Source organism: Nothobranchius furzeri, chromosome 16 (assembly GCF_043380555.1).
Source record: "Nothobranchius furzeri strain GRZ-AD chromosome 16, NfurGRZ-RIMD1, whole genome shotgun sequence".
Taxonomy (NCBI): Eukaryota; Metazoa; Chordata; class Actinopteri; order Cyprinodontiformes; family Nothobranchiidae; genus Nothobranchius; species Nothobranchius furzeri.
In genome coordinates this window covers 41,663,427-41,682,673 of record NC_091756.1, presented here as the reverse complement: position 1 = coordinate 41,682,673, position 19,247 = coordinate 41,663,427, and the positions used below count along the sequence as shown (strand labels likewise).

Below are 19,247 nucleotides of genomic sequence, written 5' to 3'. Positions count from 1 at the left end.
TGGCCTGCCAACTCTCCTGACCTGAACCCCAGAGAGAATCTGTGGGATATTGTGAAGAGAAAGTTGAGAGACACAAGACCCAACACTCTGGATGAGCTTAAGGCCGCTATCGAAGCATCCTGGGCCTCCATAACACCTCAGCAGTGGCACAGGCTGATTGCCTCCATGCCACGCCGCATTGAAGCAGTCATTTCTGCAAAAGGATTCCTGACCAAGTATTGAGTGCATAACTGAACATAATTATTTGAAGGTTGACTTTTTTGTATTAAAAACACTTTTCTGTTATTGGTTGGATGAAATATGCTAATTTTTTGAGATAGGAATTTTGGGTTTTCATGAGCTGTATGCCAAAATCATCAATATTAGAAACAATAAAAGGCTTGAACCACTTCAGTTGTGTGTAATGCATCTAATATATATGAAAGTCTAATGTTTATCAGTACATTACAGACAACAATGAACTTCATCACAATGTGCTAATTGTTTGAGAAGGACCTGTATATTTTAACAGCATCATAAATGAGAAACTTTACGATGCATGGTGTGAATCACCAGCAGCTGAAACAGGTCAAAATCAAAACACACTATTTCTAATCTCCTTTATGAAAAAGAAAAAGGTGACACTTGAACATGACGCTTTAAACCTGCAAGCTTGATGACAGCTGAGAAATGTCATGCTTGTTTTTATTTCTAAACATAATTTCCACTTTGGCTGGAAGAGAGAATTTGCACCTTTTTAAACTGTGCACAAGCAGGTGTCATGCGAGTGCACATTTGTCTGACGTTTCAGCCGAGTGTGTTAACTGTACTGACTCATGTTGAGGTGCAGAGTGTGTGCCTCCTGTATTCACAGGTTTAAAAATAGTCTGAATATTTGAGCTAGAAAGAAGACAAGAAACAAAGCTATTAGGAGCATAACGTGTCCTGCAGGCAAGTAGTAAAAGTAAAGAATGGATTTGCAGAGTGGACTTTTAAAATGACATGGTTTGCATTAAATAAATACTGTAATTATTTAATAAAATTGGGTGTCTCATAACCTGCAGTCTTCTGCCTCTTCTAACAGTTTTCACCTTACAGTATTCCCACTCCACCTAGAACTCTTAGTCATGTTTTACATTCAAGATAAGATGACTGTTAGATCTAGTAAAAAAAATAAAATGTTTACCTCATGATGCACCTCATGTTCTGTTCCTACCTATCGATCAGGTCTTTCAGTGTTCGTATAGGTGGCTGTACCCCTCCCTGTCTCCCTCTCCTTTGGGGAATGCCACAGGATTCTTTCCTTGAGCCCCTTCATTTTACCATTTATATTCTCCTCTGGGTTCAGTCCTGGAACAGTACGGCCTAAAATACCATATGTATGCTGATGGCAGTCAGATTTATCTGGTCATGGATATATCAAACACTGTCCCCCTTCTTCACAACTGCCTATAAGAGGTGAGGAGCTGGTTAACTGCAAACTTTCTGAAGTTAAATGATCCTAAGACTGAAGCAATTATTTTTTTATCCTCTTAATCCCTCTCACCCACCTTCTGTTCCAAATTTTTCGACCCTCACTCTTAATCAAGCCATTATGAGAAAATGTTTCTTCCAGCTGCCTAGCTCATCTGAAACTGATTTTGAAGCTGTCACATTTGGAGTCTGCCATATACACCTTTATTACCTAATAGCACATGTGAAATAAAACATATAGGTTGGCGATATAAAGACAGACAGCAGTGAGCCTGTTCCAACTTCCTGTTTCAGCTGCAGCCAGGTCCTGCTGCTCCGTGAGAATGGAGGCAACTCTCATCTCTGCCTCCAGAGGGCGCAGCACCACAGACTTGATACAGGGATTTGGCGCATGCGCTCTGCCTAAATAAGTGAGCGCAGGGGCAGGCTTGTCTCCGTTTCCCCTCTTACTTGTGCATGTATATTTGACCAGGGAACAGGTAAATTCAGTGATGTTGACCATAAACATGATGAAATCATATAGAAAATTCATGTATAAACCAGCCGCTGGATACATGGACTTTATATTAAATCCTTTGTATTTTACTTGTCACAGCCTCCTCTGACCGCACGCAGTGATGGTTTTACAATTAGGCACAGGTCGGCGGCCGCCTGGGGCCCCTTTATGTTGAGGGCCCCCCTAGCCCTGACCGCCGGCACCCCTCTGTTAATGCCACAGTGGACCATTCCTTTAAGACTCGATGCACAAACAGGAAGTGATCGGTAGTAATTTCACTCCAATCCAGGTGGTGGCAGTAATGCACCAAATTATTTTTTGCCAATTGCCATAAAACCACAAATAAGAAGACGAAAAAGCAGCAGAAGAAGAAGAGAGGCGGGAGCATTCGTAACAAACTCGAAGCAGTGGTCAAAACGTTAAGCATGTAATGTAGTTATCTTAGTGGCTCCAATAAGAGAAAGAAGCAGCTTGCTTCAAAAAAGATTTTATCTTCACTTCTGAAAGTGATGTCGTTTTTCAAGGTAAACATCAAAAGGAAGCAGAAAGGAAAGACAATGGAACATGTTTAAAGGGAGGAAAACATAGACCAAAATGGAAAATAGAGAAAAAGAAAACAAAGGCAAAAGCACAGGAGCACTGACAGGAAGAAGAAAGCAGAGCAAATATTGAAGGCACTCAAAGAGAGTGAAAGACAGGAAAAAAGAGGAGGACTAATGAAAAGGGAAAATAACTCATGGCAGAAGAGGGGAGAGTTTAGCAAATCCAGTTAAAGGTAAGATAGTCAAAATTTTAGTGTAAGGGGGCCCCATGTCTGTGTTCGCCTTGGGCCCCCAATTAGCTAAATCCGCCACTGACTGCACGTCACTGCTCATGATTGGATTGTGCTAACTCAACCCTGCTCGGTATCCCAACCTGGCTCTTTACAGACTGCAGAATGTTCAGAACAGTGCTGCCAGTTTGTGACAAACACCAAGACGATACTGTATCACTCCTGTTCGGAGTCATCTTCATTGGTTGGTTCCCAATTATTTTTTGGGGGAAGTTCAAGGTCCTGACCATTGTTTTTAAAGCCTGGTCTTGTCCCATCTTACTTATCAGACCCTATTACTTCCAATGTTCCTGCACGCACCCTGAGGTCTGCTGACCTTCTGTTGCTCAGCAAACCCAACCATAAAATACAAATCACAAGCATTTACATCCAGTGACTGTTATTCTTTTGCTCTGTGTGTTGTTTGATTGAATCGGTTTTATTTATTGTATTTTAATCCTGCTTTTATTGCACAGCCCTCGTGCTGTTTGGGATTTAGAAATAAATTGGTATGGTATGATGAAAGCCTCACTTAAAATCAAAACAAGGTCTCATCACCACCGAAGCAACTGTATTACAGCTTGTTTTCTATCCCAAAGCCCCATAACCTTGAACCCTGACCAAATATTAGTCATCAGTCTAAAAATGACTGACAGATGGTGGTTTCTATCCCAGCTGATGGCACGCTGCTCTGATGCTTTGGTTGACCTCATCCATCATTGCTCTCTTCATCCTCCCATCAGGTCGTTTTCACACAGCGTTGGAGACATGCTTGTCCTAATCATTCACATGATCTGAGGTTTAAAACACAGCTTGGCAGCTGCTTGTTCCACGTGCACACGCCTTCACCAAACACCTGCACATTTACAGATGTTAGCATCTGTTGCAAGTGCCCTGGTTAGAGTTTAATTTTAGAGGAGCAGCCAGATGGCGTACAAGAGGATTACTATACTAAGCCTTTGTCATCTGCTGCTTCGCACTGACTTGTTTATAGGGAAATGGACTATAGGACCCCTGCTAGTCCCTCAGTGGGAACTCAACTCTAAGGATGGTGAAAATTAAAACATATAAGTATTACCTATCAGATTTGTGGCTTCAGTGAGGGGTTGAGAAGAAAAGCCTATAAAAAGATCCCAATTTCAAACCTAATTATTAGAACATTAGTTCCCGTTCATAAAAATGTACACATGTAACAAAAATGATTGCTTATTTTAAAATGACATTTAATATATTACACGTTTTTAAAAAGCCTTTATTTTTACTGCTGATTTGGTGCCCCGGAAGCCAGAATCCGCTCCATCATCTCCTGAATGCTAATTCCAGTCAAGCATTTCATTTATTACACCATCTGTGTGTGGATAAAGCCTTCAGGCAAGACTAGACATAGTTTTTGTCTTCCACTGCTTTTTATCATTTACTTAATTATTTTTAATACTTTCTTGTTTATGTAAGTGAAGCAAGCTCGGTTTTAAAGTAAATGTGACAAAACTCTTGTTTCACCCTGGACTTCACTTAAAAATCAATCATAAAATAAATCACAAAAACATTCTACAAATTTTTGAATTTGTTTATTAAATGGTGACACTTTCCAAAACATCTCAGGGATACATTAACAAATATCCTCCTTCATGCTGATACAGATGCACAACTGTGGTTATTTTAAAACAGATCCGTTTCTGCTCTACTAAGAGGTCTGATGTGGACAACGGCATATTCTCTGCTTCATCCTGCATGAAAATAAATATAATAACTCTAGTAGAATACAAAAAACCCTCCCTGCAATGTGACAGACACATTTTCCAGATGTGCAACCTCCAAATGAAACAAAAGCTCAGTTCCAGTCTTATCAAAGTACATCAACTTCCTGACTCAGGCGTGTGTGTTTTCTACCAGTCACATTAGACTTGTCTCTAAAAGATAACATCAGTGTGTGCTGACTGGGATGAACGTTCCACTCTGTGGACCATAGAACCTGGAGAAGAAGTCATCCTCGTGTTTACTTCCTTTTGCTGCCGCCTCCACCAGCCAGAATCATCACCAGCCTCACGAAGATGTTCAGGGTGTCCATGTAAATGCCCATGCAGCTGTAGGGCGAATCCACACATCCCATCATAACGCAGAATAGCAAACAACTCGCTACAGAAGAAAACATAACATTATACTTACGCATTGATGGGGTCAAATTTCTGCACGCCATACATCGGGTGTGTCTCAGCCTTCTTTATGACCTTCTGTGTATCATAGAGGAGGAACATGCTAAACAGAACTAGACCTCCATAGATGGCGACGGAGTAGAGGCCTGCTCCGAATGCTGAGGTGGGTGGAAGGAACATCGACCCTGAAGGGTGAAAGAAAAGACCGCACTGAGGCTCAGATGAGTGTAATAAAATGATTATCGTGGCTAAAAGATGGTTGATATCGGAGAAATGTTTGTCCAAAACAAAAGACAATCTTCATACTGGATTTTACAAATTTGTCTCTGGAGAGGAGTTTACAACACACGTTCTACAAAAACAACTCAATCTCTGCTTGTGTACAGGAACAGAGGCATCTACGTTATAATGTTACCTAAATGAAACTATATGAAGCGACAGACAGACAGCAGTGTTACACAGTGTAGCGTACTCTAAGATGCTGCCTGTGTGATTTTTATTCATGACATAAGAATGTTTCATGAGGAAATTCTGTTGTTTCTCTTTCCACTGTGATGATATACTATTTATTTAGTATGTAATTATATATTATTTAGGATATTCTCACTTCAAAGTTTCTCAGATTGTCAAAACAGATTTAAAAGCCTAAGAAAATAAGTCAATGTATTAGTCAATCTCACTGAGGGTTATCACTGCAGAAATGTTCCATTTTCAGGAAATTGTCATCTTTATCCTGAATCCTAACGCCTGGAACACACCAGCTGAGAAGCACCGTGAAGTGGATCGCTCATGAAATTCGTGCGCTCGCCGCCCCTCCTCTGTTCACATCAGGAGAGAATTTTCAACGAGCGCTTCCGCTTACGCCTACTGTTTTCCAATGCCCCCACCCCCGTGCCTTTGCCGTGTGCGCGTGCATGTGTGTGTGAGTGTGTGTAACCAGTTTGTGCCCTGCTTGTTGATATCAGAACCTGCGCTGATCCTGCTGCTGTTTTGTAGACCAGTTACATTCTAAATGGTTAAGTAAATACAGTAACTAGTGTTTGTGGTAGTTTACATTGAAATCCATCTTTTGCTGTAAAAACTGCCTTTAAAATTATGGAAATGCTGCGTTTCTCTGCAGGAGTGTGTGTGTGCTTGTTCATTTTCATCTCTATAGTCTGTTTAAATACACAAAAATGATCACATTTATCAATCAGTGTTTTATTTTGAATTTTTTCTTTTATTTTGTCAAATATACCAGCCAGCCTCTTCTGCTTTGGTTTGACTTCCTGCCAAAATTGACGGGGCTCACTGACAGCTCACGAAAAAAGAGCTCATGCCGAAACGATTGCTGCACGGCGCGGGCCTTCGTGGCGCTTCGCAGCTGATGTGACCGAGACCGTAGGTTAACAAGGGCGCCGATTAGAACCGCTCGTCGTTCCACTGCGCTTCATTACGCTTCTGCGTTTGGTGTGTTCCGGGCGTAAGGATCCTGTAGTGATAATCCTCACCTGTAATACTATTTAAGAACAAAATGTAACTTAACTAACCAATAGAGGAAGCAAACACTACTCCAAAGCCGACAGCCAATGGTCCTCCCATGTTAAGGAACTTTTCACTTGGCGCACACATGGCCACTGTAGAAAGGCCTCCCACAATGCCTGCTGTGTACCAGGCAGCCCTTATCATCAGAGGTCCTCCCAGGAGAGTCAGTGGAGCAATGACCGCACCCATCACACCTGATGGAAGAATCAAGAAAAAAAATTAAGAATAATGATGATAATAATAATAATAATAATATAATTTTTACAGCCCTTTTATATCAAGCACTGAGCAGACAAGATATTTGCAGATACAATAAGGCAGATAGGGTAAAAAACAGTAATATAACAACTGTACAGAATAAAAAAAGTGTTAATAAAATTTCTGAAATGACAAAAACAAAACTATAAAAACTATATCAAATGTATCACTATCTATGATCACAAACAACAAAACTGATTTGGTAACAAGTGTTACCTGTGTAGATTCACAAGACCATACTTCTGAAAAATGTTTTCTGTGATCCTTTACATTACTGCCCTCTAGTGGCTCTAGTATGAAACGGTGCGGAAAATCTGAGTCACAAAATATGTTGGTCAAAACAAAAGCAGGTTTCCCAGTAATTAGACAGATTCGTGCTGAAACCAAACAATTATAACACCGTTGGAGGTGCTGCGGTTTCAAGCTAAGCCCTTTTAAAGCACATCACAAAAATGCTGAAAGGACTAAATGTTTTTTTCTCGTTCTTAAATATTTAGTATAAGAGGTTTGTTGTCATTTTAGAATAAATACTACTTTGTTTCTAAATGAAGAAATGGTTTCTTCATCCATCTGAAAACAGCGCCTCTTGCTGGAAACCAGAAGTTGCAGAAGAAAAAAAGTTCCCAAAAAATGGATTTGCAGCAGCAACAATTAGCTCCAGATTGTGAATATATGAACATAAATTTATGCCAAATACTGAAGCTGCACAGCCATACAGTTTTAAGCCAGCAGCAAGAGTTAATGGGAACAAGCTAAACAGGGATAATCATTGAAATGGTGAAAGAGGAGCTGCTGAAGAGCATTTTTTATTTAAATATATTTCAACAGAAACTTGTCCGCTGACATATTACATTACATTAAACACGTTTCCATAAAAACAATTTTTGTTCTCTAATTTATGAGTTTTTAAGGTAACTAAATCATAACAGTGGCAACGAGGGGAACTGTAAAATAGTTACAAAGCTTTTGATGTTTGCTTGTTCAAGTTTAATTCAAACAGACATGAAATATATAATAATAATAATAATAATAATAATAATAATAATAATAATAATAATAGTATGTAATTTTAACAGTGATGTTGAGAGCAGAATAAAAGTTTTTACTTGTGTCTTTACTTCATTTTGTGGCATTGGAATTTCATGTTGTGCCTTAAAGTGACAATGTGTGTTTTCTGTGGCGATAGGGGGCGGTACATACCTAAATCATTGCAAGCAAGCGGTATTTTTGTGTTCGAGTAAGACCTTACCAATGGATGGCCATTAGGGTCAAAAATCCCTGAGAGCAGGCCTCCAGCAAAATAACAAGCACATCAGACTCCGTCATCACTGATAACGAGTGAAGAGGTAAATGTGTAAAACACTGTTTATGAATGGTGAAAGTTTTGTTAGAAATCTGTAAATGTGTTTTGTCCTCACGAGCTTCCATAGAAGGAAACAGGATGTAATCCTGATTCTGTGGATAAACTGTAGGTGAAAACTTTCACACCTGTTAATTCTTCCATTTAGGACTGGAAACTGTTTAAAATCTGTAAACTATTTTACTTCTTGTTCCCGCAGCCTCCCTGAATTATTCACCAAAAATGTTCCGGTATTAATTCATTCACAAAGAATCCCCCTCTCACGCCGCCAATATTTTCAACAACTGAGCATCATTTCATTTATTTTCAACAACATTTTGATGGATACATCCAGAGATTGCTTGTAAAAACTACACATTGTCTCTGCACTACATTTGGCAAGTTTGGATCTGGTCACTCTACTGGGAGGACATCCCCCATAAGACTGCCCCCCTCCACCACGCAGATGGAGCGCAGCAACCCCAAACACTGAACAAGAAACTGTACAGAAACTGCAGGTAAAAAATCCTGGTACCGCCCATGCCAAGGGCACAACAGCAGAATTCCCTGGAGGGAGCTAGGATCGATCCCACAACCCTACAGTTACTGGTTAACATGCTCTACCTTCTGAGCGACTGCTGCCCCAGCACTATGCCAACAAATGTTTCAGACACTGAATCACAATCAAACCTGCATGAAGCATCCAAGCGAGATGTTTTGGCACCGGGCTGTGCTCGTATGAGATGGACCGAACCAACATTCCTGCTCCAATCATTGCTGCAAAAGTTGCTCCAATGGCCTGGAATAAATCAGGAAAGTTCATGTGAAATAACCCATCTGAAAAAAATGTGTTTTCCCTAAGCATCTACGCTCCTACAAATATTTAGACTCCTTTAAAATGAACCAAAGCAGCAAAGCTCACCAGCCAGGATCCTCTCATCATCAACCCCATGAGCACCGGTGTTCTGCTCACAGCTACAGCCGACAGAGCAGTCAGTCCAACGCTGCCTGCAAAGTACATGTAGGTGGAGTGGATCCTGTCCTTCACATACTGAGGCCAGATCCTGCACAGGAAGAGATTAATCTTTAGAGGATGTGGAAAACCTTTTGTATGAATGTGGAGCTGCAAGAGTAAAGATTAAGCTCTGACGCTCACATCGATTTCTCAACGGCACCAATTTCATTAGACATGCCGAGTCCATAGTAGCACAAAGCTCCAAGGCCCAATGCTGCACCTCCAGCCAGAATCATTCTTCCCATGCTGTCAACTAGCAACAAAAGCAGATTTTACAGTTGTTTTTATACATTTTCCATAATGCCACAATATTATCCACAGCACTGGAACATTTCCTAAGTTTACGATCTTCTACACATCTAACACTCCTACATTCTTTGAAAGTTGATCTGTTTAAAGTGCTGGTTGTTATTTAACAAGCAATGGAAGAATAATGGGAAACAGCTATGTAAGAAGGCTTAATTAAAGCATCTACTTTTGATGGCTGTATCTGTTGCAGGTTCAAAAGCTGCTTCTTTCAGTTGCTCTCTGGCGGTCTTCACACGGCGGAAACCAAACCTGGCTTTGGAGGCGAAGCCCTACAGAAAGTAGAAGAAATGCCCAATGGTGACTTAGAGCTGGAATTTAGTTAGAAACAACCAGGAAGAACTACTAAGTTTGATCTAGTGGTAAAGATGTAGAATAATCTAGTGACGAGGGTCAGTACGGCTCCTAGTCTGGGATCTACCTCAGTTCTGTACCGTCTCAGAGCAGATATAGAGCTGGTTCTCGGCTTTATCAGCTCTGAAATGGTTGCTAATAATTAGTCCTGTATTGGGAGTAGTCTCAGAGCTGAAAGACACAGTTATTATTTTTGATGCACAGAATTAAAGATGCAAATATAGGAAGAAAGAGTAAGCTATTCTGTTGTGTTTTCTATGTCAAATTCAAACTCCCAACTAGGATGGGGCGATGGTCGAATAATTCGTCCCATTGCCCAACCCTAATCCCAACATCAATCTGTAAAGTGTGCAGAATCACAAACTTTCATGTTCCTAAAGCTAAGCAATCACTTGTTAGGGTTTTGGTCCGATAAACTAACCACTCAATCCTTACAGATTATAGTTCTAAAGTGCCTAAGTATGAGTTCAGGAGAGCCTGGAAGTATATAAAACCACAGCAACACAAAGTAGTGTAATGACATTGTGTGACATTCTTGGTTAAACAAGATTCAGATGAAAATTAAATAAATATAATCATTTTTGTTCTGATTAAAGAGCCACCATGGTCAGCAGAAATAGGTGTGGTAATATAACTTTACCTGCTGGGGTGTGATCAGCGTTGGACAGGCCTTGAGGGTGGGAGCTCTGAGGGCTGAAGAGCCCTGAGACAGAGCAGAGCGGAGCCCGAGGAGCGGGAGCGTCCTGAGACATGTCAGCCTCGCCACTAGCATGTTCGGTGCTGTTCTGGTCTGTCTGCAGGAAAATAAACAGGAAGCCAGGGAAATAATTAGACTGGTAATCCTCCTCCTCAACTGCGGTGTTTTCATTATGAACAGGTATCTCGTTAGGTGAAAGGCACTAAACAACCAACAAATATGCAATATTTACATTTTAATAAAACAAGCCAGTGCAGATTAGCTTATTTACCCTGAGCTAAAGTTCGTAGCAACAGTTAATGACGTAATGGATTAGTTACGACTCTGACGTCCTCACAGATCACAGCAATCAGACAAAACAGGTAATAAAAAACATGTCAATGATCCCAACAAGACTTTAATAAGAAACGATACTCACCGAAGTGTAAGAGCAACACTCTTCCAGTCACCTCTCTACTACAAGAGCGCAAGTTAATGACGCAATCGTTTTGCAACTCACCTTCCGGAAAATTCTAGCAGATGCGTCATGATTAAGCGACAGATATGGTGGGAATTGTAGTTCAAACATAGATACAAATATCTATGTATATCTAGTGCAAGCAGATTGTTGAGCGATGTAAACTGCTAAGAACCAAAAACAGCAGCACATGCATACATTTTTTTTAAAGAAAAACACTTTATATTTTTAACCAAGTCTCACAAGTCTATAGGTGATTATATTGAATGAACAATAATTAGTGTTACATCCTTTTCAAAAAATGTGTTAGCTAACATATTATATTATATTATATTATATTATATTATATTATATTATATTATATTATATTATATTATATTATATTATATATTATATTATATTATATTATATTATATTATATTATATTATATTATATTATATTTTATATTATATTATTCAGACTCCAATATGCTTTATTACCTCCATAGGATAAACATTTTATTTTTTGCTTACAGAAGTTTAAATCAACATGAAAGAGAAATTGATGGATGGAATAATGGAAACCATACAATAGTGTAGAAAAGAACAGAAACAAATATTATTAGGTCTTTTTTTTCTTTTTTTTTTACATTTCTGAAAAAGGACAGTTTTGCTTTTGCTGTGAGTTGCACTATACAGTCTTAAAGCCAGGAATTGTTTTCTGTTGTGTTTAGTGGCGTAACGTGATGCAATGAGCATTTGCTAAACAAAGTTCTGCAGCTGATCAGCATTTTTTATTATTGTTTGTTATTTATTGAGTTGATCTACACACACCCTACCAAACAACAAACGGACAAACGCCTGATGAACACGAGATTCCTGTAAGATTTCCATTCCACTTTCATGATGCAGATTGTGCATCTGTCCACTAGATGGGGGTCAAGGTCTATTGTTGAGATCACAACAGGGATTTTAACCATTAAATTTGCTCTAAAATCGCTACATCTCTTTGGTTATTTAGGGCAACATCTTGGTTTTACCCTGATAATGTATTTAAATTATGTTTGTGTTTCAAACTAATTTTGTCTGCAGTTGTTTGTTGTCTCTCAGCTCTCCGTGAGGGGCGCGCCTCCTGCCTCCAGCTCCGCTCCTCTGGTCCAAAATGTCCTGATCGATTCAGTGAGCTGAGACACTTGGACAGACTTCAGTTCACTGGAAAGATTGACCTTCAACCTGCGTAACATGATTTCGCTTTTCCTGTTCATTTAGTCAAATGAAAGAAGTACAGATGCGTTTTGGGGTAATAATTGTTTTTGGCCACATAACTGAAAGAACATTGGGAAAGTTTGGGATCTCTCTCCGGAGTCGCACTTTCAGGACAGGCTGAACAAGTGGATGAAAAGAAGGACGAATTCATAATGGTTGGTTCATTTCATATGTCATTGTACAAGCTGTTATGAAACACAACTTTTAACTATCTCAGATTATCTGTCAAATATTTATCTGACTAAATTCAGTACGTGCAGGATTATTTTGTTTTATTTTATTCTTCCTTTACCCCAAGTTTTGAATTACATTTATCTGACTTCACAAAAATAAGCATTCTTTTTAAATTGGAAGCTGTATTTAAACAAATTACATAAAAGTACAAAACTGTCAGTTTGTAAAAATGGTTCTAAAACAAGAAACATGGTAAATAATTCAAAAGATCCTTAGATGCTACTATTTTCATTAGGCCAATCAAATCAAAAGTCAGACCATTAAATCTTTCATTTTAGTTATTATAGTAAATTACTCTGATGGGTTTTATTTGCTGATCATTTGCTCCGACCATGTGATTACACACACAAGTGATTACAATAAATAAAAATGTGTACTTTGTATTTTCCTGCTTCTAACAAAAACAATTACACCCATTTCTCCTACTTATTTATCCTCTCACAGATATTTATGTTTGGAGAACAGTCACCATCAAACCAGGCTTTGGCGGCTGCTGTTTAATTTGTCTTCACATAAGATTTACATTAAATAAGAGGCAGCTATTAAAACCATTTGTAACAAGATGATAAATGGTGCACCAGCGGTTTTGTTATGAGCAGATGATCAAACGTGTCACATGCCTCAGTGGTTTGTGAATATTCACCAATGTCAGCTTGTGTGTATTTTTTTCTTCTCTTTTTAACACAGCAGATGCAATAAGCTGGGATAATTGGTGTACATCTAATGTACTATATAAATGACAAAACATCTGACTGCTTATTTACTTGATGAATTGTTGATGTGGAATACCTTTTTTTCAGTCTTCAAATCAGAAATGAAGGATGGTGCAGATGCGGGACCAGTGTTTACAGATTTTAATCAATAATAACCTTTTTTGTGTCATATTTCTCATAGTGTTCTTTTACCAATTAGTTCAGGTAAAGTAACTTTAGAGAGTACAATTAGATTGCATTTACAATTTTCTTCATTTCATGCATTTGACCATCAGACCTGTTCTAGTTGAGCTGTAACATCCAACAGTGTGACGTGTGAATGACCCAGCAGTTTATGTTCTGCCACCTCAGCCCCCCCACCACCACCAGAAGGGTCCGGAGTCACTCCCATGTAAAGGGACCTTTGTGGTTGTGGCATGCAGCAGGGTGGTGCAAGACAGCGTTGGATTTTCCTTCCAATGAAAACACGTCTCAGTACATGGGCTGTTCACCTTTTCATTACACGCCATTCCACATCAACAGTGCTCCACTGGAGCTGCAAACTTCCTGTTCCCACTCAGAGAATTTCACAGGCAGCACTCAACCGTTCCTTCTGTTTAGACTGCAGTCACTCGGACGCGCTCTTTTGCTCACAACTGGCCGGGACAGAGGTCGCAACAGGATGTAGAAACTTTCACACATTCAGGTTCACTCGAAGTAAGAAAATAATGGTCATTTATCAGGACTACATGCAGTTTTCGTGTCTAACACCGAAAAATGATAAGCATGAGGTGTTTGTTAAAGGCGTAGTTCACAAAAAAGTTGTTTTCAATATTATTTCTGATTACCATTGGTCACTTTGAGTTTTTCATGGAGGCTGAACATGATTCTGATAGAAAACCGACAATGAAACGCTAGGATTAGAAAAACCCTGACAGATCTACGTCACACTGTCACTTAATATTCATGGACTCACTCATATTGACTTAGGAGGAGGAAGGCTGTTGTTGGTTTAGCGTCCAGGAAACAGATTGTCTCGGCTAGTAGAAGCTAACCGTTAGCATTAGCAACCCCACCACACAGCAGAACTCCTTCAGGCTTTACTTATTTGTGGAGATAAAACATCAATGTTGAAAAGCAAACACAGTGAGTGGGAAAGTTGCATTGCTATTAGCCAAGTAGAGCAGAGATATGTCAGAACATCAGGAAATAAGACTCTAAGATCGTCTGATGCTACTTTCGCCTCCAGCTGACTTTTACTTCCTGAAACAGGTGCATCTGAGCTTCTTCTCCCCTGAGTATGACTTACAAGGCACGTGTATATGTTCAACAAGTAAACCACACCTTTAAATGAGGCATCAACGTCCTGCTGATGCTTTAGCAAATTTTTCTGTGAAGGGTGTTTCAATTACTCTTATGAGTATTGTTGACTCAAGAAAGGTGGCAGGATTACGTTAAACTCCAGAGATTAGTCAGGGATCTGCATCAAGCTGCTGCTATCTTCAAAGTAAACTACTGGTAATATTAATCTTTCAGAAAAGCGCAACATGTTCTAAACACGTGCCACAGCCCTATTTCTGTTTGAATAGCAGCTGATCGCCGCCTGCAGCATCCTGAGTTGCCCCCGGGTTTGGAGCACCATAATTTATCCTTCTGCAAGCAGGCCACCCCTTCAGTTTCTGCACACTTACACCTCTCAGCATTTAGACATGTGTCAGTTTCACTTTACGCTTTAGAACCACACAAACAGAAGAGGTCAACAAGGGCTTCTGTTGACAAAAAAACGTAGCAGATGGTTGTTTGGACATCGGGCTGCTCGGCTGCCTACATCTGCGGGGGGTTTAGTGAGTATCAGTCAAAGCCAGACAACTTGTGAGTTTTTTGGCTAGCAGCTTTGTAGTTGTGGGATAAGAGTTTAATTGGGAAGATTGTGCTTGATTGCAGCCTGTCGCTCACATTTCACTGTGCTGCCCCGGTTGTTTTTCTGCTCAGTTTTGAAAACATTCTAGACAGACTAACTCCTAAATACAGTGTCTCTGTGCAGCGGCCCTCAGTCTAGCTTGGTGGGTGGGCAAGTTCCTAAAATGCACCGCTGCATTTAAAGATAACAAGGACTTCCTTACAGAGTAGATTCTGTTTTAACTGTTGTTTTCTCTGTTTATCTTCATATGTAGAATAGTTTTGTTTCTAAGATAAGGTTCTCATCTCATTTTTGCAGAATTGAGAGCTGCTCTTGTCGCATGTCTAAACATTTAGGGAAGCTTTGCATTTGACTCAGCATCACAGTGCAGTTTTCTGTATCCAGCAACAGAATCAACTTCTCCTAAAGACCAAGCAAATATTACAAAGAGCTTGAAAGAAACTGAGATCAGACGCAGCTGTCCTCCAATGGGCAAAATGTGCAACTGACAGATGGATGTGTTTTTTTTCCTCTTACAGGATGAAACATCACCTACGACAGGGAATACAAACAACCAGAAGGCTCCTTAAGAAGGCAACTGGAGACTTGCGAGATTGGCAGAACCTATTAGGAGGCAGCGTGCGAAATAATATTCATCCAAGAATGAGGATCAAATACACAATACCCATCGTCTTCTTCATGGCACTGGTGATCATCGAAAAGGAAAACAAGATCATATCAAGGTAAGTCTTTGTGCTGTCGTGAACGTTAGGTTCACCAAAAAGGCTGTGCGTTTAACTTTATCTCCCTCTCTCAGGGTGTCGGATAAAATCACATTGAAGCAGAACGTTCCAGACCCTCTCCAGCCTGGTGGTCTCTCCCACATGCTGCTGAAGCACAATGCTTCCTTCCTCTCACACAGCAAGGACTTTGTGCTGATGAAGCGGCGCCTGGAGAACTACAGCAAAAACCAAGAGGCGATGCAAAAAGGACGGAAGCACGTTCTTCTCTTGGCCACCACCAGGACTGGCTCCTCGTTTGTGGGCGAGTTTTTCAACCAACAGGGTGAGAACATGTTCTACCTGTTTGAGCCACTGTGGCACGTGGAGAAGATGTTGACCCTGGAGACTGGAGGTACCAATGCTACAGCGTCAGCCAAGGCATATCGGGATGTGCTCCAGCAACTCTTCCTATGTGACTTCTCCCAGCTGGAGAGCTTCATCGATCCCCTCCCTGTGAACCACATCACCACGTCTCTCTTTCGCAGGGAGTCCAGCAGTTCTCTGTGTGAAGAGTCTGTCTGCAGCCCGGTCGTTAAAGGGGTCTTTGAGCGCTATCGCTGCAAGACAAGACGCTGTGGACCCCTGAACCTGACTATGGCTTCTGAGTCTTGCCTCAAGAAGGAGCATAGGGTCATCAAGTCTGTAAGGGTACGCCAGCTTGAAAATCTCCGTCCACTAACCAAGGATCCACGTCTCGATATCAAATTCATCCAGCTAGTTCGGGATCCTCGGGCCGTGCTGGCCTCACGCATGGTGGCCTTTGCTGAGAAGTACAAGAACTGGAAGGAATGGGCTATGGGTGGCAATGTGCCACTCGATGATGAGGAGGTGAGGAAGCTGAAAGGTAACTGCGACAACATCAGACTATCTGCAGAGGTTGGCCTAAGGCAGCCCCTGTGGCTGCGCGGTCGTTACATGTTGGTGCGGTACGAGGACATCGCTCGGTTCCCCATGAGGAAAGCATCAGAGATGTACCGGTTCTCTGGTATTCCTTTCACCCCACAGGTGAAATCTTGGATTCTGAAGAACACCCAGGCCTCTAACGAGACCAGCGGAGTTTACTCCACACAGAAAAACTCCTCAGAACAAGTGGAGAAGTGGAGGTTCAGTTTGCCGTTCAAGATTGCACAGGTGGTGCAGAGAGTCTGTGGACCAACACTGAAACTCTTCGGCTACACTTTTGTTCAAAGTGAAAAGATGCTCACAGACAAATCCATAAGCCTGATTCAGGATAAAGTTTTTAAGTCTTGAAAAACTGCTGAAGAAGTTAACATGATGAATATCTTTTTTTATGCAATCAATTCTATTTATTGGGTGCTTTAATTCTGATACAGAGCTATATATTTTCTAGTTTGCTTTTTTTGAACAATTCTGGTAGTATTTAACATTGCTTTTTAAGAAATGTAGATACAAGTATAATTATTGTATTAAATGAGTATTTGAAATCAAACCAGAAACATAGAAAAAACACATTGAAAACAAGACCATGTGCATGTTTACGTTTTGCACTGCTCACGTTTGTCGCTGCTGCATCGTTTTAATTTCTGTAGGTTTAAAGGAGATGCAGCCGTGGCTTTTGAGAGCAATTATTATTTGTTTAAAACCTCTGCAGGAACCTCCTGTAGATTTTATTGTCAACTTGTTCCTGCAATAGCATCAAGTCCTAAACCTTCTCAAAATATGAATGACTTTGTTTAACAATGCTTTTAGCCAGAAGAGGAAATACCAACTTTTACCCAAGTTGTTTTATTTCAAGATTAGGAAGCCATGCCTCATGAAAAAGCAATAACGTAGTATTTTTTTCTTCCAGAAGAGCTGAATGTTCTGTTCGTTTCCTATTTGCTGAAATTGTTCTACTTGTTTGAGATGAGTGTAATTTTGCTGAAAGTGGTTCCTGATGATGCTTGGGACTGTTAGGACACATCACCTTAAACAGATGTTTGTACTGTAAGCTAACATTCCAACTGCAGCTGGTTTGCAGGATTGTGTGAGGTTTGTCGGCAGGTCTCTGTCTGTTGACACAGGTCTCTTGGCTGGTGCTGAAAAGAGGTCTGGATTCTCTGGCTCAACAGGGTATTTGCTAAAGTCCAGTTCTTCTTTTTTGAATTTTGTGTTTCGCAATAAATCTACTTTCACAATTTACGAGAAAGCTCAACTTTGTGGTGACTTTGCACCTGAAATACAGTAACATGATGTAGAAATCAGTTTGTATTACCACAAACAGCTCTTGTCCTGTCTCTTTTTGTTTTTGACATCTCAACAATAATGTGGCAGATCCTTGTGCAGTGCAAATTCAAAACATCTCAAAAAACAAATGCTGCTTGGTCTTATTTGGCATTTGAGTCACTATTTGTAACAATTTTCTCAGAATCGTTTCAGTTGTCAGAAACTTATTCAAAGGGCAAAAAAAAAAATTAATTAAACAGGAGGAGGAGTTAGTCTCTAAAATGCAAATAAAATGTTGATCAACTGCAAACACATGATTTAGAAACTTTGTGACCATAATGGAATTTTAAAAATGTGTGATACTTACAACAGTTTGTAAAACATCTTTCAAGAGTGTGTGAGGGAGTCTGTAACTAGTAGCTAACTGCTGCAGTGAGATCCTGCTTGAGTGAAACACTTCTAACCAATAATATTCTCATTTTAATGAAAACTACATTTCCTGTGTTGTGAAACCAATTGAGGTGATTCTGAGTGAGCGTGATGGGAGCGTTCTGCAGAGGCAGCTGCCCTTGCCACAGAATGCTCAGCTATTTAGGTCCTCCAACCTAGTAATTACCCCAGCTTTACATATAATGTGGTCAAAGTCATTTTAGTCCACCTGACCAACCCGCTTACAGGACAGCAGCGTTTTTATTCAGTTCCTCTCTATTTCTGACCTTTTGCTCTTTCATTTATTTACACAAACCAAGTTTCTCCCCTCTACTGAACTTTTCCACCTCTGCAGCACAATTGTATCCATTCATTTCAACAGATTATTGTCTGGTTCAGTTCTATTTTTGTAATAAAAAAAGTGGTGCCAGGTCTTCGGCATCAGGGACCAAACCTCATGAGGAGAGGTTCAGTATTCATAAACTCTCCTGCCGGGGTGACTTCATGTGGTGTGTGTGTGTGTAGAGGGTGGAGTCACAGTAAGGTTGGAGCAAATATAGAAGAACCACTTTCCACTGAATTAGAGCCTTCTCAGCCCCCCTCCTCACCCAGCAGTAAAATGAGGGCATTTAGGTAGCCACACCCTCCTGCTCTGTTATATGGTGCTTTGCCACATCAACTGTGAGGAAGAATGTTAAACAGCCTGAGCCGAGGATCCAAAAGCTGCAAAGATCTGTGATAAACAGGCACAAAATTGAGGTAATTCCAGTGTGTCTCGGAGATCCACATAAAACTCGTGCTGCTGTAAAAGATAATGATGGCTGAGAGGGAGACATAAATCTAAATACACAGCAAATGATCACATACTGAGGAAGGTAATTCATAAAGCTCAAGTTGTTGCATGAGATAATGGGAGACAATATGAGACACGAGAGCA

General features: G+C 40.3%; 2 protein-coding genes across 2 annotated transcripts; one reads left to right on the top strand and one right to left on the bottom strand.

Moving 5' to 3' along the window:
• Positions 1 to 4,312: 4,312 nt before the first annotated feature.
• ghitm (growth hormone inducible transmembrane protein) lies at positions 4,313 to 10,931 on the bottom strand. Its single transcript, XM_015963008.3, has 9 exons — positions 10,824 to 10,931; positions 10,349 to 10,502; positions 9,524 to 9,626; positions 9,190 to 9,301; positions 8,956 to 9,097; positions 8,724 to 8,832; positions 6,442 to 6,630; positions 4,926 to 5,097; positions 4,313 to 4,843 (listed from the first exon to the last, which is right to left on the bottom strand). The coding sequence occupies exons 2-9, from the start codon at positions 10,478 to 10,480 to the stop codon at positions 4,756 to 4,758; spliced, it is 1,047 nt and encodes a 348-aa protein (XP_015818494.1). The 5' UTR covers positions 10,481 to 10,502; positions 10,824 to 10,931; the 3' UTR covers positions 4,313 to 4,755.
• A 1,178-nt stretch (positions 10,932 to 12,109) lies between these two features.
• Positions 12,110 to 17,086, top strand: chst3b (carbohydrate (chondroitin 6) sulfotransferase 3b). The gene is made up of 3 exons (XM_015963010.3): positions 12,110 to 12,262; positions 15,473 to 15,676; positions 15,751 to 17,086. The coding sequence occupies exons 2-3, from the start codon at positions 15,474 to 15,476 to the stop codon at positions 16,964 to 16,966; spliced, it is 1,419 nt and encodes a 472-aa protein (XP_015818496.3). The 5' UTR covers positions 12,110 to 12,262; position 15,473; the 3' UTR covers positions 16,967 to 17,086.
• Positions 17,087 to 19,247: the final 2,161 nt, after the last annotated feature.